Source organism: Amblyomma americanum, chromosome 1 (genome assembly GCF_052857255.1).
Source record: "Amblyomma americanum isolate KBUSLIRL-KWMA chromosome 1, ASM5285725v1, whole genome shotgun sequence".
NCBI lineage: Eukaryota > Metazoa > Arthropoda > Arachnida > Ixodida > Ixodidae > Amblyomma > Amblyomma americanum.
The window spans coordinates 271,530,063-271,552,640 of record NC_135497.1 but is presented as its reverse complement, the minus strand read 5'-3'; the positions used below and the strand labels follow the sequence as shown (position 1 = coordinate 271,552,640).

Here is a 22,578-nt window from a genome sequence, read left to right as displayed (position 1 = left end):
GCATCGCATGGTAAGTAGCTGTGCATGTAGTTCCTTTGCTGTACGCTTATGTTTGCAGTTGCAATTACAGTTACAATCCATCACTCAAAATATGGGCTTCACAAAACATAATATATAGACGTCTCGGTCACAAGCAGAGACCGTAAAAAACATAGACTGTCTCGTAGCAAGCAGAGAGCAGAGAAGGTTGCCCTTCGCCGTCGCTCTGGCCACTACTGCTGCTTACAACTGCTTCCGCCGTGCAGCACTGATGATCTCTTACTCGGATTATGTGGTTTGTTGGCTCACTCTAACAAAATCAGCCATATTCTCAGTTCAGGAACACCGGAAAACACCAAGCTGCCGGGTGGTGTTCGCAAGCACCAGTAGCCGCTGCATCACCTTCGTATGCACATCCCAAGATGGTGCCGGTGCTGGCTTTTAGGCTCGGCTTATTTGGGGTGCCACCAGCAAAGTAAGATGGTGGCGACCAGGCATCAAAACTGAAATCATCTATAGGGGCACAGGCGAGGTGAAAATTACAACACTTGACGGCGACTTTGCAAAAAGGGGTTCGTTACTGGTGATCAAATCTTTATGCATGAAAATGGCACAGGATGCGCTACCAAGCACACTGTTTTCTGAAGCATTGTTTCGTGTGCTCGCTAGGTGCCATGAAAAACCACCATATTTTTACTACGTGAAGGATTCTGAATTCACCTACGAGAAAAAAATTACTGCTAGGTGTAGCACACTCTCAGAAAAAAGTTGCGAGTCCGCTTTGGTCACAACTGTGTACATAGCGCCTTTAAGGTTTAAGGCTGTTACGATTGCATCACTGATGGCACCCTAGGTGTACTTGAGATTTAGAGATATCCAGTGGCCTCATTGAAGGTATTTTTGTCAGGAAGGAAGCGAGGCCAAACTTGTTAAATGTCATTGTGGTCTGGAGACTTGCTTTTTCTGGAAACAAATGAACGATGTATGAAATCATTTTTAGTGCTCCTTTAACAAATAATGCCTTGTGACATTGTGAACCTGCTCAGCAACTTCATAAGTATTGTATTTTTAATAATGATATGAAGTTGCATGGGAACATTCGAGCTTGGTTATAGCTAAGTTAGTGTGTACGTATCTTTCGCCTACAATCGCCTAAACAGTATGCACCAACTCGCCCAACAAGAAGTTCTTCTTAACTACGTATCTTTAGCAACGTCTGCTATCTGGTTGTCTGTAGAATGTTTACACATAAATTGGAAAAATATGAAAATGTCCTGATTCTACTGCATTCGGGGACAACTTTCTTTGGCAGTGCAGCCAAGGCCAGGGGACCAAAGAACAAGTTTTACATGCAGCGGGGTAGAGTCCTAAAGAGTATTTCTCTTTTCTGCCTTGTTTTTGATGTAAACACCAAGACTGAAACGAAGACTAGTGCAGGGTTAGGCGTGAGCAAGCTGTAGAAACTCAGTAGCTCTTCATGACCGTATAAAAGTGGTACGCTTCATAGTCTGTTATCTCAGGATTAACAAATATGTGGGATTTGAAGCAGGTATTCTAGCCTGCAGACATTTATTTGTAGTCAGTGATATCTGATACTGATGAATGCTGTTTAATATTTCAGCCTTAGAACATCAGGTGGCAGATTGTACATTTTGAATGTTCCCGCAAGCCGCTGATTATGTTAAATCGCCAATAGCGGGCTGGTGAAATGAAATGAAAATGTGCACTTAGAAGTGAAAGAACTTTTACTGCACCTAGACCTGAACCTAACTCTGTGCAAGTAACCATAAACTTAGTTGAAAGTAATCATTTCATTTCATTGAAAATAACAGTGCTCAAAGCCTATTTTGAATTAGTTATTAGGTAACTATAACAATGGTTTAAACTGAAAAGGTAATCTTTTTCTTGCTTTTCTATCTAATCGTGAATTTGAAACTTAGTTCTTGTGTGTGAAATGAGTAGTTCTTATGTGTGGTTGTGGTGCATGGCCCGTTATATTTATTGTTCATTTTCTTTTGGCAGCAGCTTTACCCAACTCGGTATCCCTCTCGCTAAGAAATGTCAGAAGTGAAAGGATAACCAGCCTGATACCATTCCACTTTCCTGCGCTTGTTCAGTCTGTGTTAGTAGTGTGATATCGTAATAATTTCATCGACGATGAAACATAGATTTTTATTGCGTGTTTTCTTCTTTCAAATTATGCGTGAGATATTGGAATATTGGAATACTCCGCCGATGGCAGAGCGGCAAGCCGCCATGGGACTTGTTCATTCGTTGGTTGACTCCTCCTACCTACCGCGCTCAGTTAAAAAAAAAAAGGCGGGAGCAGGGACGTTTAACTCGGTATAATTAGGGAAATCGGCCGCACAGCACAATAATTCGAAGTTTCTAAGAATGCCCGGAACGTGTAGGTAGAGTTCCCGCTGTAAAAAAGACGGGTTCAGATTCCTCTATAGTGCACCTTTAACAGTGCAACTCTCATCGTGGCAAACCTCGAAGAAATGCTGTGAAAATTTCCATACCAACCTAACACCAAACCTGCACTTGCTTTAAATTTATTATAGTGAAAAACACACTATTGAAATAATTTAATCTGCACACATAGGGAGAGCATTGCTGTCCAGCCACCAATTTCGAGGCAGAATCCACATTTTTGACCCAGTGCTAGCCAATACAAACCTAGTCTTCCTGGCATTCATGTGGTGGAAGAAGTGCTGTTTAAAGAACTCAAGTAAATGATAGTGCCACTTTTTCCTCTAAATAATTTTGAGGAACCCTACGGTCCAGACTTGGCCATAATGCAGCCAAGAGCATTTCCCTCCTCCAACCGTCTTGTCTTGTCCTACTTTGTGGTTGTATTTTCTAATGCTTGCATTGAAAACTGGGCAAAAGCAGAGTTGTTTGGCAATGAACATCGATGCTATCACCTGTTGAAAATAAGCTGTTGTGGTATCCAGGATTGTGTAACAGTTGATTCATTGGAATATATAAAGTTGAAAACCCTTGGTGACCTTGGCCACAGCTGAGCAATGCTGACTAAACTTGGATGGAAAAAGTTAACGTGGATTAGCTCAGCTAATCCAGGATATACAAAGCGAAAGATGTCGGCGTTCACTGTGTTCGTTGGCGTTGACAATGTTCTAGACGGCGATGGCTTTGAGGAAAGGAAGGGCCCATAACTGGCTCCCTGGATATGCGGAAGCCTCATTCCTGCTTTGATACATGTGGCAGTGGTCTCCACTGGCCCACAGAGCCGGTTGTGCGCCTTTCCTTTCATGAAAATGAATGGCCTTTGCAAAGTTGACAGCGCAGTCCGCTCACTTGTTTTGTTTGGTTTTTGAGGAAAGGAAATGGCACAGTAACCATCTCACATATCTCGGTGGACACCCGAATTGCACTGTAAAGGAAGGGATAAAGGAGGGAGGGAAAGAAGAAAGAGAAAACTGAAAATTGAAAGTTGTATTTTGAGGAAAGGCACGGTGGAACACCTGTGGCTCCATGCTACAAGTGGTGCGTCTGCAGTAGTGACTAGGGAGCGAGCGAGAGAGAAACATGTGTGGCAGGTGACCGAGTCAGCGCTGGCCACATGTCATGGCTCCCGCAAAGGGTGGTGTTGACTAGCGTATTGAAGCTTTTCGCTTCAAAATAATTGCTAGTGTCTTCCAAGGGCTGTATAAAAGGATCAGGAATGTTGGTATGGTATGCATGTGTGGGCCATACTTATAACAAACTGCACATCTCCAACCAAAATACTAATTTTAAACCCAGTACACTGTAGCGCAGCAAAAGACGAGGACACAAGAGACGAGAGACGAACACCACGAGCGTTTTGAAGCCAGTTTGGCTCCTTATTCAGGGGAGACTGAAGGCAGTAGGTAGCGTCTTTAAGTATGGAATGGAGGAGGGGGCCGAAGGAACGAAAGCTGTGATGAGAAAGGCGTGAGGAAGGGGGGGGGGGGGGGGGGGGTAAGGCTGTGAGTCACGTTGTCGCACTGTGGGGAGGCGGTCAATGGCGACTTTTTTTCGTTGAGTTGCAGAGCGAAGTCTCTGGGCATATACCGGGGGCAGGTTTCTTTTTGTGTGGTTGATGTCATAATGGCATAGTGGGACACCTTATGTTTATACTGAGGGTTAATTTGGTCAGAGCAGATTATTGTCTCCTTTTTTGAATTAGGAGAAGGAATAAATAGGAAGGTTTCAAAATACAAAAAAAACATTAGCTTTTATAATGTGTAGCAGATTTACATATTGTCTGTGTGTATATTTTTCTCTTTGCAGCCTAAGGCCGTTTACAAGATGCGACACTGGCAGACCCCTGATGTTGATGAAGAGCTTGTGGACACAGAGGTAATCAGTCCTGGCCGTTTTTAGCTTTTGCATGGTTTGTATGTTTTCCATTGTGTAATAATTTTTTCTGTGGTATCTTTGCAATCAGGTTCATGCAATATGAAATGGGAATGCATGGCTTTTAGGCAACTAATGATTGCTCTCTCTTGTGCACATCTTTTTTTTTTTTTCAGGTAGTGATTCTTAGAATGAATGGCCAGTAGTATTTTTTTCCTTGTTTGGTATTTGTCATTGAGTGTGAACTAAAAATTTTCCATTATATTGTTTGCACCTGTACTTGCTATAGTGTCCCTAGCTGAATGGGGAGCTTAGTACTTTAAAGCATCAAGTTATAGTGTGCACTATAGTTTGTGTGTTATAGTGCCATAGTGTGTGTTTCTTGCTTGCTTTAAATTGGTTGGTCTGGGATGCTGACATCAGTGTGGCGATTTCAGTGAGCTTTAGTTGGATATGTAGCCGCTTCAGTGACTGAGTGGTTATGTCGCTCGGCTACTGACCCGAAAGACGCGGGTTCGATCTCTGCCGCAGCAGTCGAATTTCGATGGAGGCGAAATTCTAGAGGCCTGTGTACTGTACGATGTCATTACACGTTAAAGAGCCCCAGGTGGTCAAAATTTCCAGAGCCCTTCACTAGGGCATCCCTTATAGCCTGAGTCACTTTAGGACGTTAAACCCCCTTAAACAGTAAACCATAAACCGTTTAGTTGGATATGTGTAGGTGGTAAGTGTTTTAATAAATATAGCATATGATACTAGCAGTGTTGCATAACGAGCTGAAAAAAAACTCAGGGTTTTATAAAAAAAAGCGTGCAGTAAAAATGGTACCATGTGTTGCAAGTGCTGCGTGTAATTAGCTATATTAATAACAATTAGTACAGTATGCGCTTATTTGTGTGTAGAAATCCATTCATTTCTTATATACAAGAGTGGTACAGCTTCGTCAGTTGGGCCACATTGATATAAAAATTATTTTCTGCATCATGCTGCAGCGAGTGCTTTAAATTGGCTGAAATTGTGCAGTGGTGTACCAAAGGCTGGGTGGGCCTAACACGGGTTTTAGCCGAGCATGTTGTGCCTTTCTGGTTCTTGCCCTCAAAAGATTGCAGTGAATTGTTCTACCATGAAAAGGTTTAAAATTGCCTCCCCATCCTTGTTTCTGTCAGGCTCCATGTCCAATCTGACACACGCAGGGTTCTGCCATTGCATGCTCTATCTAGACAGCACAGGAAAAAAGAAGCAGAAACAAAAAGTGTATCCATCCTTGTTTCTGCCAGGCTCCATGTCTAATCTGAAGCACACAGGGTTCTGCCATTGCAATCTCTATCTAGACAGCACAGGAAAAAAGAAGCAGAAACAAAAATTGTAGTAAATGGAATTTCACTATTTCAAGTACTGAAATTTGCAGGGTGTGCTAACCATGCACTGCGAAAATTGGGAGCCTTTTACAGAGTTCTTCTGTGCAATAAAAACGTAGTGCATAATTAAAACATAGCGTCCCTGTGCAGTGGCACAGCAGCACAAGAAACGTGGTCCACTAAGAAGAGCACGTTATAGCTTTGGTGATGCAGCAGCAGCAGCTACTGCCATCTCCTTGGCTGCACTTACAGCACCAGTACTCACGGAGGGAAGGAGCGTGGGGGAAAGAGGCAGTCACTTTTTTCATGCCCCCTCCTGTGGTATTCCCAGCCAGTGTAGCCCTGACAAATGGACTCTGCCCTTTTCTGGCTTTGCTGCTGGGAGTGGAAGTGCCATGCATTGCGCAGAATTGCGAGTAAAGAGTGGTACAGGGCGCCGGCAAGGAGCGTGCATTTCACGGTGTGACTGGCGGTGACGGCTGAAGCAGCAGCTTTTAGTGACAGTTAATTATTATTGAAAACTGCTCATATAAAACCAGAAGGATATTTTTCTCGGATTTAATTGAGGATTGGTTTGTAGCTTAAACCAGATGCAGTGGACTGTGCTTGGCACAGCCTCACATAGAAGCACGGTCTTTGCTGTTGTATTTGCATTGCTTTCCCTTGTTTAAGACATGCTGTGTGAAGCTTGTGAGATATGCCATTGTTGGTGCTGCCTTATACAGGAAATTAGCTGCATATAGAAGTCTGAGGAAACTAGGCAGAATTTTTTTTTTTTTGTCATCCTGTCTAATTTTCATAATCTTCACACCGCTTGTGTGTACCACTTTTGTTGTTTTAGTTGCTCAACACATATGAAGACCAATAACTGTATAAACTAACTGGAAACTATAAATGTGGGCACCAAAACGATAAGGTAGAGGTTTTGCTACAACTAAAGCTAACATCAAATACATGCACCTTTAAATGATTTGAGATTTAAAGTTTGCTAAAGTGTTAAAAGGGTAGGTGTGCATGCCAAATTTTATGTGGCCAAATCATTAGGGAATGGGATGAATTACTTGCCTCATGATAATGACATTCTTTAGTTTTTAGGAAGTGATCAGTTTAACTCATATTTCTGCATTTCATACACAAGAAGTGCAGGAAGTAAATGCAGAATGCTCGGTAGAAAACAGCTACGCAGGGTCTCTGGGCCCCAACAGGTTTTCAGCAAATGGTGCATAGTAATAGATGATTTCAAACAAGTGGTAAAATCATTTGGGCGTAAATGAATATTGAAAGCAAAAATGGAAACAACCATGTGCCTGGTGTTTTGTTTGCAGGCTGCAGAAGATCAGAGCAAGCATTTCGGTTCATTTGACGATGAGTGGTTTGGTGACGCTGCCCTGACCAAGAAACTATGCCCTCCTTCACAGCCTTGGAAAGACACTGTAACATCTGTAAAGTGTCCTCGTAAGGCACGTAAGGTAAGGCCACCTGTGAAATTTCATTTTGTGAATAAATTGCTTTGACATGGGGCAAGCAACAAGCGTGCGGAGGAGGCGATCTCCTCTAATGTATGCTGCTGCAGGAGTTCGGAAGGCTGACAAAAGAATTGAAGCATTTGTTGCATGAGGCCACAGAAATGTTTCTGTGATGACTTTATGCTTGCTGCCTTGCCACTTGAACGACTGTTAAAATTGTAATTTGTTTCCTTTTTCTTTTTCTAGTTGTATACCGTAGTCCGCAATGTGAAAAAGGCATATCAGTGCCATGAATCTGGAGAAACACAGGAGTTCAACGATGACATTGACTACTTGCTGGAGGGAGTGCAGCCTAGCAACCCAATAGGAGCTAGGTGTCTCAGGTGAGCCATGTGAAAAATTGCTCATGATGGTAGGGGTTGCTCTTAACACAAGTTCTGTTCGTAATAAATTATCTGGGGGCACGAGCTTTTAGTGATTACTTGAGGTGAAATCATTAAAGGGCCCTGAAAATTGTATACTCTGATGGCTGTGAGGCATTGTTCAAGAAATATGTTCCTGCAAGAAATTTAATGTTAAGACTCGTTAATAGCAAAGTTACAGATGTCACACTTCTCTTAGTCATGCCCTCTCCAAGAAAGTTTTACTTGTGTATTGGGGTGACTAGCCTCTACAAAGTGAGGCGCCTCTGCCTTCTAGGAAGAGGCACGAAGGCACGATGCTACTTCCAAGTCTATGCTCTGTGCCTCATCTGTGTCGTGGCAGGTGAGCGCTGACACCTGCTGCTGCCTGGATGGGGAAGATCACAATAAAGTGTTAGGTGTCATGCTGTGTTTAATGCAATTGTCACAACGGTGTTGTTGAGTGTAGTAACACATGAGGAGCAGTTTTAGAATGTTGCTATGCTTGTGCTTTTTGCAGAGACTGTGCGATTAAGTTCGTGATAAAACTGTGACACAGAGGCAAACAAAATAAAAATGCGACATAGCACACAGGCCTCAGAGAAGTTTGAAGGGACTAGAAAGTGAACTTAGTTTTTACTTCTTCACTGATCAGGATTATTAGGCAGTGAAATTCTCTGCATCATTTATGCAGCGTGTATGTACCCTGTTCATCACTGGTGAAAGAAAGGAGATTGCCGTGTTGAGAGGAAGAGGGAGTGGACTTTTGTTTCAGTTTTCACAGTCTTTGGTGCTGTATGTGGCTATAATGCTTTGCAAAAACGACTGTAACCATGCAGTCTGCTGCACTAGTTATTTTTGTTTTCTATGCCTGCTCAGGGGCCCTTTATTATGTAGGGCCGTTCGTTTTTGGGTTGTTTTTTTTGCATAATTCAGGGGGTAAAAATCTAGTGATATTGTTCGTCCTGGAATTCGGGTGCAAATCAAGTAATTAAGCAATGTTCCGTAGATTTTTTTTTTGCGGGTCATTTATTGCAGCTGCAGACAATTTACTAAAACAGTTCGTCTTGTCGGACATAAAGTGTCCTTTTTTGCTCGCTATTTAATAAACAGCATAGAAATCATGGGTTCCACTGGAAAAAAGCTTACCATTAAGAAATTTTTTCTAATCAATTACAAGTATTTCGGTGCATATGTAATCAATCTCCTACGAAACACTCCCTCATCTGGGCAAGACTGGCCTGCCTTTATTTGTATAGTGCAAAAACATTCAATATCCCCACGGCGATTTTGAACGCGCAAGGTCTTTGGATCAGGGAGTAGTTAGCTTGGGTAGCACTTAATACAGTGATTCCGATAAAACATCTGGTTGATAGCCATGTCTCAGTCTCTCACTTTGGAATCGCCCTTTTCGATCTTCATCTGCCTCATGAAAACGAGTGTTAAAAGAGTATAGGGGTTGTGGTTGGAAAAAAAAAAGTATCATAGACACGAGGGAAAAATTGTGTGTTTGCCTAGATTTTAGCTTGTAGTGATTACTACACTGCATAGTTTGCACACATGTTCTACAATAGTTTTCTGCAGATTTCATTTAATAAGTAGCTTTCATTGCTGTTCGACTGCAAACTTGTCATGTTTACAACTGCATTTTTTTTTTATTTCTTTTGTGGTTGTTCTTTGCGCAGTGTCGTTGGCTTGGCTTCTAAGTGCATGGTCCCAGCATTCCGGATGCATCTACGAGCTCATGGAATCATGTACAATTTCTTCAGTGCCTTGACTGATGCACCTTCTGACCCAGTAAGTTTCCTTTTCTTTATTATGTTTCTCTCTTGGTGTTTTACTCACACTCAGTTTCATTTCATTTTATTACCTTTAAAGACCTACGAGGGGTATTATATAAGGGGTGGGTACACAGATTTTGGTGAGGAATTGTTAACACAACGAAACATGACTGGTAACATTATTGGCAAAGTTGGATGAGCACGTGATGGCTGCGATGTTTTTGGGTAGGTCGTTCCAGTCTGCTGCAGTACAGGAAAAAAAATGATGCAGCAAAGGTGGTAGTTCGGGCACAAGGTCGGAAAATTTGAAAAGGATGACGAGTGCAATGAGATATGCGGGCTGGAGGGATGATGTAGGATGCACGGCCTAGTGAACTATGGAAAAATTTATGAAACAAGCAAAGGCTGGCAATGCGGCGACAAGGGCAATAAGTCGGATTCAGCTTTCAATGCTGACACACTGATGTTGTAAGAATATGATAAATGGATGAATCTGGCTGCTCTGTTTTGGACTAATTCGAGTGCATTTATAATGTAAGCTTGGTGCGGGTTCCAAATGGGTGTGGCATATTCTAATTTTGGTCTGACAAGGGTTTTGTACGCGAATAACTTCACGTGTTTAGGTTAGGGGCTTGGCGGAGATGACGTCTTCTTTGCTGTTGCCGTTTTGCTTGTACCTTCAGCAAGCTCCGGTTTTGATACAAGCTGTAATTGCACTAGTAATCATTGAGACAGTGCATGAAAACGAAATTTTAATTTTTGGATGCACGGTCACAATGTACAAGCACACATTTAGGTCACATGCACTACATGCTGAACTCTTTTAAGGGGGGACACTGGTCTTAGACCTATTTTCCTTATTTTTAGTCCAATCCTAATGAAACAGTATCATGGTGCTCAGCTTTCTATACTGATTTAAAATATGAAATTGCTTTTTAATTAATTCATTAGTTCCTAAGATAATTAATTTTAATTAGTCATTTATTAGTACCTCGGTAAAAAAATGGCTCAATAAAAAATAATTTTTAACCCATGGCAACATAGTATGGTGAGTAAAGAGTGCAATAATCAAAGCAGTTTTTCCATTTTACCCTCATTAGTAATTTTGCAGCACTTAGAATAGCAGCATTCAAAGTGTGAATATCGTGCACCGATAAACTTTGCAAAATTACAAGTTCTTGAAGCGTGATTGAACAGTTGTGCTTCGATTATTAAATACAGTGTGCCTTCAGCTTCCCTTAGCTAACAATAGGACATGTCTATGTCCTAGATGTTGAGATACAGTCGAACCTCGTTATAACGAAGTAGCATCGGGACCGTAAATCAGTTCGTTATATCCGATATTCGTTGTAACAGTAGACATAAATATCGGCTGTGACAAATTCGTAATTTGGCTCGCGCAAATATTCTAGACACTAAAATGCATTATATACTTGGCTTTGAACCCACTACAAACGTGGTAATCCTTACCTGTCTCCTTGTGGCATTCAATCAAAATAGGCCGGAATATGGGAAGGTTGACACGACTGTTCTTACGTCGCCGCGCACGTGAAAGTGCGTGGCGCGAAACGACTGCACCATGTGTCTGCGCATAGGCGACTTGGTGTAGAGAGAGGAACTCGAGTGAGACACAGCGGGAACCATCGCGCCTGCGTGCTCTGCCGAAGCGCGATTGGTGGCCCCGAGAGGGACCGTTGAAAAAAAAAAGCTGCCAAAGCAGCTTTGAGAGAAGAGGAGGAGGAGGAGAGGGGGCGTTGGGCGAGAAGAGAAGGAGGAGAGGCGGCGTTGGGCGAGGAGACATATGCAACGCCAGCCCGGGATCAGCCAAACAGGTTTGCATTCGTTCATTTGAAGAAAGATGTTATCTTCGTCTGGTGGCTTTTCACAGCGCTGCGCAGAATGAAGTTTTCTACATTGTCCATGCTCAAGAGGGCCTTTTCTACGTCAGCAGTTTTCGTCGTCGGGAGTTTTTCCAAATATCCTTTCAGCCTCCTGGCCATGTCCGCGGCATCCGCACTGCTCATCGTTGGTTCATCCCGTTCACTCTCACCGCTGTCGCTGCTGCTGTCATCCTCGGGCAACAAAACGCGATCCACAATTTCTTGATCCGTCAGCTCGGGCGCCACGGCCAAGTTCTCATCGGCCGAAACGAAATCGTCGAATTCGACGCCTGGGACTGCCAGCCGATCCCAAGTTCTGTCCAGCTCTGCCTGGTCTTCGGGCTGCACTTCTTCTTCGTCGGCAGGCAGAACAAAACCGGCATCCGTGAAACAGTTCCTTATTGTCGACTGCCTCACCTCATTCCACGACCCGTACAACATTTCGAGTGTCGTCTTGATGTTTATTGTTGTCGATCTATGTCGATCGATGTCAAACACCAGTTGCGTCACCAAACGCTTCCTATAATTGCACTTAAGCGAACGAATAATGCCTTTGTCTAAAGGCTGCAAAGCAGAAGTTGCGTTCGGTGGCAAAAACTGCAAGCGAACTGCCTTCAGCACGATCGAAACTTTATGCGCCGAACAGTTGTCCAAAAGCAACAGGACCTTCCTGTGCTGCCTCTCCATGTCCTGGTCGAACGCTCTCAGCCAGTCCTCGAAAAGCTTGGTCGTCATCCACGCTTTTTTGTTCGACGTGTATTGAACCTGCAAATTCCGGACGCCTTTCAGGCACCTCGGATGTGCCGATTTGCCGATGACGGTGAGCTGTCTTTTGTCGGAGCCGTCCATGTTCACGGCAACGACGACAGTCACCCGGTCTTTGTTTTTCTTGCCCCCATGGCAGGTCTCGTTCTTCATCGCCAGTGACCGCTCTGGCAACAACTTGAAAAACACGCCGGTTTCGTCGACGTTGTATACGTCGCACTCGTCGTACTCCTGGAGCAGAGGACGAAAATTCTCCAGCCACGTTTGACATGTCTCCATGTCGACAGCGGACCCTTCGCCAGACAAAGTGTGGCACGCGATCTCGTGCCTATCTTTGAAACGTTGCAGCCAACCGCTGCTTGCACAGAAATCGTCATGCCCCAGTACGCAGGCCAGGCTGTGGGCCTTCCGTTGAAGAAGTGCTCCCGACACCGGCAAATTTCGCGCCCTCACATCTTTAAACCAAGAAAGCAAAGCCGCTTCCACGTCCGGGTGATGGCAAGGCCTAACTCGTTTACGGTCGGCTTTTATGGCGTCCTCGGTGTTGCCCTCAATCTTCTTTCTAGTGGCCAAAATGGTGGATAACGTACTTGGAGGAACGCCGAATTCCGAAGCAATATCCTTTTTCTTGCGGCCACTGTCCACAGCTCTCAGTATCTGCAGCTTTGTCTGGAGCGAGATCGCTTTCCTCTTCGATGCCATTTCGAGCGCTGCAACAACAAGACTGGCCGCTGTGCTGATGTCAGAACGCCGGCCTCAAAGTTGCCAATGTTGCTGCGCTTGCCTTTCTTTACCGCTGGACAAGTGGCGCCGCCTTTCGGCCCTCTGTCATGTCATGAGCTTTCAGAGTTTTCGCGCTCTGTTCACAGGTGGCGTGACCATCCAAACGCGATTTTTGTGCCAGACGGCAAAACTTTTTCAAACGGTAAAAAAAAAAAATTCAGCTGTGTATCGGCCTTCGATTTTCATTTTGGTTTTTGTTTTTTTTTTTATGCTACTTTCAAGTTCTGAGCCTCGTGTAAACCAAATATTTCTTCGTTACAGCCGATATCGCGGCGGATCTCGCGTTTTCGGTTTCGTTATAAAAGAATAAATGTCACTGAAATGAAGCATGACCAACCAAAATTCGTAATTAGTTCGCTATAACCGATAATTCGCTATATCAGTGTTCGTTATAACGAGGTTCGACTGTATTGACGTACTAAGACAGCCAGGTGTTCAAAATTTTCACGGTGTTAAATCGCCTACTTGTGAACAAATTGAGTCCACACAGTGATCTAAATTTAATATTATGGTCAAAATACCGATTTCCTGGTGTAGAAAACTGGTAGAGTAGCTGTAGGCTCCAAAAATGTCTTTTTTTTAAATTGATTTTTTGGTCATTTTTTGGTCCCAAAGACCAGTGTCCCCCCTCAAGCAGGCTTTCTGTGTACAGCTAGAATGCTGTGGCGAAGGTGGTGGTGGTGGTGGTGCCTAAAAACGGCAGCAAGAAGCTTAGGTGCAAGCAGAGGAGAGCGTCGCACCCCTGTGCTATGCCTGGCTTCTCGTCACTCAAAGCTCAAGTAGCACCAGCAGCACTGTAGCACCAGCAGGACTTTCCTAGTTGTGAAATTCAGCTTTGTGGGGCAGTGTGCTTACGGTCTTTTTCTTATCTAATTTATTATCTGAAATGCTGTGGTGCTAGTCAGTGTTTCAGTAGTCATTCCATGCAATAGGAAATGCAGCAATTTCTTGACATTTAGATTTGGCTGAAAAAATGCTCATTTAGAAAAATATATAGGGGCATTCGTGTGACAAAAAACAATTTTGTTCGGAAAATATTGTGCTGCAAAGTGTAAGAAACTGCTTTAAACTGGGTATTTCATGAAAGCTGTTTTTAATAAACTGTTTCTTGCCATACTAGTTTAATTTGGCATATAGCCTCAAATTAACTTGCCCTGCTATACCCCAAAAGATGCACTGAAAGTGATGCCATTTTGTTTAAAAATAAGACAGGCAAATAGGTTTTGTTTTGTTTATGTGGTTTATTGTCCCAAAGCGACTCACGCTATGAGGGATGCTGTAGTGAAGGGCTCCGGAAATTTCGACCGCCTGGGGTTTAACGTGCACTGACATCGCACAGTACACGGGCCTCTAGAATTTCGCCTCCATCGAAATTCGACTGCCACGGCTGGGATCGAACCTGCGTCTTTCGGATCAGCAGCCGAGCGCTATAACCACTGAGCCACCGCGGCTCGGTGTTTGCTGAAAAATATTTTGGTTTTGGCATTTTTTAAGGTAAATTTGGAGCCTGAATTTTGAGGCAGAACGTTTTTTTGTGTTTTACTGCTGTTGAAAATGACAAGCATTACTGCATAGTTTGTAATTTAATGGCTAATATCTGGATTTTTTCAAAATAGGCCACATTGAGGGCCGGAAAAAAAGAGCCTGATGTGGACAATAGGGTGTTACATTACAAAAATTGTCACAAGGTCAGGCCATCTACAGTAATCTTTCGTTATAACAAAGTCTAAAGCAGTCGAGCTTTAATTGTGCCACAACTGCATGTAAGTCACAGTACAGTGTATTCAGTGAAGCAAAACTTCAGGTGCAAAAATGGCCGTGAGCTTTGGCTGTTTCAAGTTCTTACCGGGCGCGTAAAACCCTGCTCTAATCTGATCGAGCATTGCACGAGGCCGTGGTCGCCGCTCATGTATTCAACCTTTTGGGTATTTCGAATCTCATAGCCTGGGTTGCGTAGGCAGTGGCCGCTTTTATGGGGGGTCACGGAAGACTACAAGAGTACTCGCTGGAAAGCACCGCAAATGCTGTGGCTCGAGTCTGAGGTTGTGTTTGTTGCGCTCAAAAAACGATTAGCCGCTCATTGTGGGTACACAACGTGATCGTGAAAACTGAACGTTTTTGCAGTTGGGGCTTTGCATGATTGCTGGGCAATTTTTTCCCAAAGTGAGCAGCTGTGATGTTTGCAAAACGAGAGTTTTTCGGCGCACAGTTGTCGACGACTTATGTGCTTATTCTATGGTTCGAGTGCCAGAGTTCGTACAGCGTCGCATCCGCGCCATTGACAGATGTCTAGGAACAAAATTCATTGACCCTTCCACGCATTTAGACCATTTGTCTAGTCGGATGGCGCGAATCGAGCATGACCAGCTCAAGAAAATCTGGGGAAACGCCATGGTTACGCTGATCCACCATGTTGACAGCCTGACTCGCTATCGACGACGCTCGTGTTTTCGTGATTTTTCGTGTTTTCGGAAAGTTATCTGTTGATTTGCACCGTCAAAAGTGCAACGAAGCTAGGGGCAGTGTTTTGTTGCGATGCAGGCCAATTATGACGAGCTGCGAGCAAATTTCTAGACCGGCGTCCCCAAAGTCGTCTTCCCGATTTGTTAACGTAGCTCCTCACGTCGAACATGGCAAAGGGCGTGCGATCAGCAGTCGCTTGCATCAAGGCAGCAGTTCGACAAAACCGTTGTTCACACTTGCAAGCGCGACCTGCAGGTCGCCTTCTTGTTTGAAGCGAAAACTATCGGGAATGACGTTGTTTGCACGCTTTCAAGAGTTTTGTCTACTTTGGCTGATGTGAAACAATTAGGCTTAGCGACGACTACGGCAGCCAGGGAGCAGCTAAATTTGTTGCCCGGCTCACTCGCGACTTTTAAGTGTGAATGAGCTCATAATCGGAGGGACAGTTCTTTTGTGCTTTTTGGCACATTTCAGCGCCAGAAGTGGTCTTTAGAGCGGTAAAATTTTGCTCATCAAGTGCACCCCATGGAATGCTATGGCGCAAGTCTGCCTGCGGTCTTTTGGCCGCTTGTCGGCATTCCAAGCGACTGCGGTTTTCTAGCATCGCAGAACATCAGGAAAACTTTATTTTCGTGTGGATTCTATCACGGGGGACACCAGTGATGTGAGTGTGACTGATTCGGGTGCGCTGCACCACGTAATATGACAGCTTACGTTCGCTGTGCTGTAAACAGTTGGGGGCACTTGACACTCGCTTGGTACTCGTTACTAGGCAGGTCATCGGTCGTAGGTTTGGTACGTTTGCGGCCTGTTCTTTGCCTGCATAAGACTAATTTGTCGGCGGTATTAATTTGACACTGCATGCGCAAAGGGTCGCCCACTCGGCAGCGGTGATGCCTCTGCTCGCCACTTTGCTCTAAGCGGGTCAATCTCTTCGTGCGCTTTGAGTAATGCGGCTTAAAATGCATGTGTTTGGGTCGGGACCGGAAGAAATTTCGAGTAAAGCGATTTCGTTATAACAAGGTAACAAGGGTTTACTGTAATTAATTAGTTTAAGGGGGGGGACGCGGGTCTTTGGGACCAAAAAATCGCGAAATCAACTTTTTAATTTGGTCATAGTTGGATATGTCTCATCATTTTTCATCTTAATTTAAAGTTTTATGGCTGAATACTGTGTAGTTTACGAGAAATTGACACGCAAAGATGCAATTTTGACAAGAGAGCTCGCGAAAATCGGTTAGAAAATACCCGTTTTGCGTTGCGTGTCGTGTCAAAAGTAGCCGGTGCAGCTAGGCGACTTTGGTCTCGTTTGAAAGAGCGACGCCTCAGCTTTCCTTCCCACCAGAACGAAACGTCTACTGCGATTGGTCGCAGAGAAAAAGACAGAAAACAAAATATAAAATGTGGCAATGCTATTGGCTGTTAGACACCACGTAGCGAAATTCAAGCGCCTCATTGGCCGGCGCCATTTTTTTTAACGCTCCGCGCTCGTCCTGTGACGCCATCTTGAAAAAGACCACCGTGGCGTGAAATCATATCGGAAGTTCGCAGCGCGCATAAGTTTGGGAAAAAAGTGAAAAAGGCAGCAGAAAGCAAGCGGAATACACTAGTTCGTTGGCACAGCAGCAGCGGAGTGCCTGAGCGCCTGAGCGTGGACCGGCGGATGATGTGACCTTGGCAGCCGTTCCGGCCTTCGTTCCGAGCGCAGTGCATATTGCGGCTGCAGCGGATGACGGAGAAGCCGGAGGATGGTTTTACTTCACAAGCAGTGATCGGAAGAGGGAATAATGAGGCACAAGAGTGCAATTCGGCGGTCGTGATAAGCGCTTCTTTACCAGCTTCGGTGTCCGCCTTCGACACGGAGCTAATCGCGGGCTCGGGCGAGATTGGCAGCAGCAGGTCAGATTAGACACATTTCTGCCCAGCTCTGATCACGAGGATTGGGAAGCACGCCGATGATAAAATCGCCAGTTTGGCAGCGACTTCTGTAACCTAAGATGTCGACGCTAGCGATCGAGTATGTAGATGCCAACCCGCCATTGCCTGCGGAGCTACCGATGTGGTCGTAGATTTGGTCGCGATTGACAGACTGCTTCACAATACAGTGTGCACCCTTGAAATAATTTTTGCAGCTTGCTAAGCGACGGCAATGGCAAAAATGTGATTCAGACTATTCGCTATGGGCCTTCTAAGCTGTTTGTTTTGGAAAATCAAGCACTGTAATGTGCTTACACAGCTTCAAAATTTTTCATTTCGTTTTTTGCGTTTTTCTCAGTTTCATTTTCTGCACCACACTGCTGACAAGCTTTTCCCGGCTTTGGTTCGCACGATTTTCACCATTCTTATTTTATTTGAAAGCTGAATGATTGGAGCTTGCAATAAAACCATTAAAAGCACTCTTAATAAAATGTGAAAATATTAAACAGCATAAAGAAAGATCACCTTTTTCCTCGCCACTTTTATGTGAACTTCAAAACATTGTAACTTTGGTTGCGGAAGGGCTAGATGAACGAAAGTACCCTTATTGCAAGCAATAATAATAGTAGAATCCACTGGGATAAAAATTATTTGAATCTGAGTGCCAATTTTTTCAAGAAGTTGTCACAATAATTTTACCGAATTCTTGAATTAATAACAAACGACATAATGTAAGCAAAAATGGACACCATATTTGAAATTGGCACACTAAAATACATAATAGCTGAAGTTTCCATTTTGCTAAGTCTAATATTAAAAAGTTTTTCTCTAAGACCCTCTTCCTCCCTTAACACATCAAAACATTGGAAAAGTATTTGCAGAAGTTGTGAGCTTACTTGCTGGGAAATTGGTTTTTCAGGAAAATAAAACTCTATGAAGTGTGTAAGCAATTTTTAGCTTGAAAGTGTTAAAAATGCATGTGCATGTGTGCGTGGGACATGTGAGGCCGTAGGGGACATGAGCGGGTGGAGGCAGGGTGCACGGCAGATTTCTCTGTTCAGCAGGAGCGTGGTGGCAGTTGCAGCAGATAACTGTGCAACATCCAAGATTTGTACCTGATTGTTGCTTGTCGTCGGTGATCTCGATGGCTTCAGTAGTTTGCTGTGTTAGCCGTTGTGTTGAGCGATGGATGGTGTAGCCGGGGCCAAGATATTATGAATCAGGCGCATTGCAGCATCACCAGCACTCACAAAGCCATTATCATGCATGAAACCGTGACATGCCTTTGTGCCTGATTCTAGGTTTTCCAGTGCCATCTACGTCATGTTACCATGCGATTGGTTGCAGCGGCACTGCTAGCAGTCGCCCTGCCCTCACTTAAGCTTATGTTGTGTGTCACAACATAGTGATTTAGAAACATTGTTTATCTGTGATAATTACAGTGCCAAAATACTTCAAGAGAAGATTGAAACTTCGTGTGAAGTCAAGACTGTTACCTAATCAAGATATCGCCAAAAAGCATGCTCAGTGGTTTAGTGGTTTGCAACTTGGGGCCACAAGGCCGAAAAATTGAGCAGCGTGCGACCGTCGGACAACTTTCACCTTTCGATGGCCACGCAACCTCCATGACTCGCAAGTGTGAATCTGCAAGTCGCAGAGGTTGCACGACCGTTTTGGTCGAAAAGTGGCAGTAGCAGGACGGTCGTACACTGCTAGATTTTCCAGCCTTGCAACCATGCCCATAGGCAGTGTCATGAGTTTTGTGACTCCAGTGCGGCCCTCCGCTGCACAAGCTGAGACGCACTGAGCACCGCCCGCCTCTTCTTTGGTTTTGAAGGCGGAGAGGAGGCTTTGGGCTGTAGAACAAATGGTGTTGGCTGTTGCCTTCCCGGGGAAAAACGAGTAGATGATCACAGAATTTTTTAGGGCAGTAGGGTACTCTCACTGCCTGACTGTTTATCGATTGCAGCATACTGCATTTTCTGTTCACTTCCGTTTGTTCGAACTTTGCTTAATTCGAACTACATTGGCATCTCTGTGCTGTTCGAATTAACAGGCTTTTACTGTACTGGTAGGTGTTGTGTATTGTCTACCCTAAATGTATTTCCCATATTCCCAGAGCATGTCGCACAGTAACCATTCCTTCAGAGGAACAGGCAAGCACTAGTTGAAATATTATAGCATGAAGTGCAAGGTGTGGGCTGCTTTGAGCGTTTTTCCTCCTATGTACTCCTGGTGCCAAAGAACAGGAGGGTTACTTCTGGGTGTGTGTCACCTGTCAGGAAGGGACGCTGTTTTGCATCAGATCTCTTCAGAAGTGACGTACGTCTCTTGGGCATCCGTATCACCTTGCTTCTTATTGCCTTGCAGAGCCTGTCACTGTGCACAGCCACATTGTTCTTCGTCTTGAGTCAAGACCGGCTTACAATGGACTTGGATGCATCCACGCTCTCTCTCATGCTGCAGCTGTTTGAGTCAGACCCCCAGCAAGGGGAAGGGGGCCTGGAGGCCACCCAGCACCCTTCCTCCGACCTCACTGAGAGACACCGTGAGAAGGTGCAGCAGCTGTGCGAGCAGATGCAGCAGAAAGGTCATGCCAAGCACCTAAACCTGAACAGAGTCAATGTGAGGGGTTATCCTTGACACCTTCTTTTTTTTATTCTTTAATGTGGTAGACGGCAAACCTGGGAATTTAGTAGAGGGCTTTAGAATAAGTGCTCCAAAGAAGTGGTGGGTCACTACTACACATGTTGCAGAATAAGAATCGTACTTTGGGTTTTGCACTTGATTTTGGCTCAAGCCAAGAATTTAAGAAACAGCTTGCAGTTTTATAGTGTCTAGGTGCATGATAGAGCCCGTCACTAGCAGGAGGTTAATTCTTTAAATGATTGCACCTCAATTCTAAGAGTCTTAAGCTCAGTAAGGATGTGCATTTGGATTGCGATCAGTATATTCCAATGAGTGTTTCCTGGTGATGTCATATTGGTCACTGGACGGTCATTTGCACCTGTCGCGAGCATGGTGAAAGTGGTGGCGCTAGCTCTCTGCATATGTTTGAACAGTCAAAAGAGCACGTGTTTTGACATCTGTGTGTACCCAGAGGAAAGGTCTGCAGAGAGCAATGAAACGGATAAGGTGCTCAGTTGGTGCCTGAAACAGTGTGGAGGGCAGGACAAAAAAAGGTGGACACCACAAGCACTGGTGTTGGTCTTTTCATCTCCTATCCATCATGCTGCTTCAAAGCATAAAAGCAAAGCAACAAGCCTGACTTACTGTGCACTTGTGCTCAGTTGGGCATATTTTTTTTGTGTCAAAACAGCCTTGAGTAAATTATGCTCATGTACTTAACTGCTTCTTGTTTATTATGACCTCACTTTAACTTCTTGGCATGTAGGACTGAGAGAAGTAGCAGTAATTGGTGAGCTTATTTTTGTTTTAATAGAAGCTTAGCTTTTCCACCTTGTGTCTAGTGATCATGTCTTATCTATTTGGTATTCAAAGAAAACCTGCAGTTGTGAAAAGCATTTTTCATCCATTTCTTGAAGGTTTGGAGTCTTGTACTTGTATCATGCTCATTGTGTGTAAGGTGATGGTTCTTAGAAATGGAGTTTTTGTAACCGGTGAAAGGATTGAGGAGGGCAACCATTGGTTACCTGGTTGAGCTCCAGTATTACCAGGGCATGAGGGGGGTTAGAGACATTTCTATAGATAACGTTGGGCTGTTGTATTTTATGTTACTAAAGATCTCTCGGGATACAGTAGTGGTTAACAGTTTAATTCGTATGATGGTAAATTTAGTAGCACTTGTGTAGCTGACCAGACTTGAGCAGTGAAATTTGGGGCTTGTAAATTTCGACACCGTGGACTAAAATCACTGTACATTAGCTCATGTGCACGATGTCACAAGGTGTCCCGAATACCGACATTGCTCAATACGATAAAAAGGTGCACTTCATTCTCGTTTCATTAGAGCTTTGTTACTTTTTGTTACCTGAAGTGTTATTTCAACTTCACTCATTGCATACGGCATTCTAAGAGGACATTTAGTGTTTTAGTTGCATATTATTCCGCCTGGCATCTGTGGAGCACATCTGGGGTAGTATCGGTAAGGCTGGCACGAGCTTCAGCCGTCCCGCAGTTCTCGCTACCTTGTGCTAAATTGGCGCCGAATGCAGAGCGCTACCTGTGATCAAAGGCAGCTTGCTGCTTGTATCGTGTTTATCTATAGATTCCTGAAGCTCGGTGTAAAAGGATTGGAAGGGTGTGTGCCGTCGACACACCTGGCAACCTCACTTCCAATTTGGACTATGCATGCATGTGCACGAATACATTCTCGAACTTCCTTTTGAAGGGCAGCGAGGCTCAGGATGGGTGCGGTTTCATTTTATTGGGTGCTGATTGGAGGACACTCTTCTCGTTATTGCCTACTTGGAGAAATAGAGGGGGGGGAGGAAAGCCGGCGCGGCCGACTGCTGATGGCCTTCCTTACTCCTTCTCACGAGGCTGCGACAGCGTAATGCGGCATCATGTTGCTGGTGTGCTCGGGCACTAAGATGGTGACGATGACAGCAAAATCAAAACCCAAGACAGATGCATCATCCCCATCACTTGCAAGGTGCTCAACATGATAGACGTGCTGAGCCTTTCGCAAGCTTGTAACAGGGGCAAGACATAATCAAATTCCAGTGGGCATACGAACATGTAATGCTTTTGTTTATGGCAAAGAAGGAGCAGAAGGAACATATTCACTGCAAATAACGGTTTTCCCTGTGGGTGATCTGCAATGCGTATTGTAGGATTCCTAGTATGCTAAGAGATGAATTTCGATGTGGTAAATTTCTGTGTTATGAAGCAAACTGTGGCTTTTGCCAACTCTGTTAAGTTGAGATTTAACAGTATCGTTAATGTGAGCTTCACTGTGGGAGCATGTAGTTACAGCAAATAAAAGAGAAAGTGGGAAGAAAAAGAATTTTCTTTAAGGCTTCTTGCTGTGAGTGTGTGGCAATTTGGGATAGCAGGAAAGCATCTAATAGCAAACTGTATATTGGAGGAGCGCTGCCTAGTGGTAATGAGGTGTTGGTGAATCGCAAGTTTCGCAACCTACAGGTGGCATCCATTATGGTTGCCTTAGGGGTGGTCATGAAGGAAGTGGAGATGGTCAAATGAAGGCAAAGCAGTCAACCAGTGCATGGGGTGTGTACATCAAGCACAAGTACTGTATATACTCGCCAGATGAACCCACTTTCCCACTTTTGTCCTTGAGAATTACCTTTTTTTTTCTAACTTTTATCTTTCCATAACATGTTCCTCAGTTTTTGCGCCATCCACAGTGCAGCCTTGGCCGTGTGCCAAGATGTTACACACCGATAACATCAAGGCGTGTTTGTTTATCTTTTGACGAGAGCTCCTTCGAGGGGGCTGGCACGCTGGGCGAACTTCGT

The 22,578-nt window shown here is 44.3% G+C and overlaps 1 protein-coding gene across 2 annotated transcripts in view; it reads left to right on the top strand.

The window, feature by feature from the left end:
• Positions 1–22,578, top strand: part of wapl (cohesin release factor wings apart-like) — a 112,125-nt gene that overhangs the window by 21,085 nt on the left and 68,462 nt on the right. For both annotated transcript variants that reach the window (XM_077649212.1, XM_077649213.1), the window contains 5 exons: positions 4,258–4,326; positions 7,007–7,150; positions 7,394–7,530; positions 9,234–9,345; positions 19,508–19,762. In XM_077649212.1, coding sequence (XP_077505338.1) covers positions 4,258–4,326; positions 7,007–7,150; positions 7,394–7,530; positions 9,234–9,345; positions 19,508–19,762 — 717 coding nt within the window. The remainder of the gene's footprint in view (positions 1–4,257; positions 4,327–7,006; positions 7,151–7,393; positions 7,531–9,233; positions 9,346–19,507; positions 19,763–22,578) is intronic.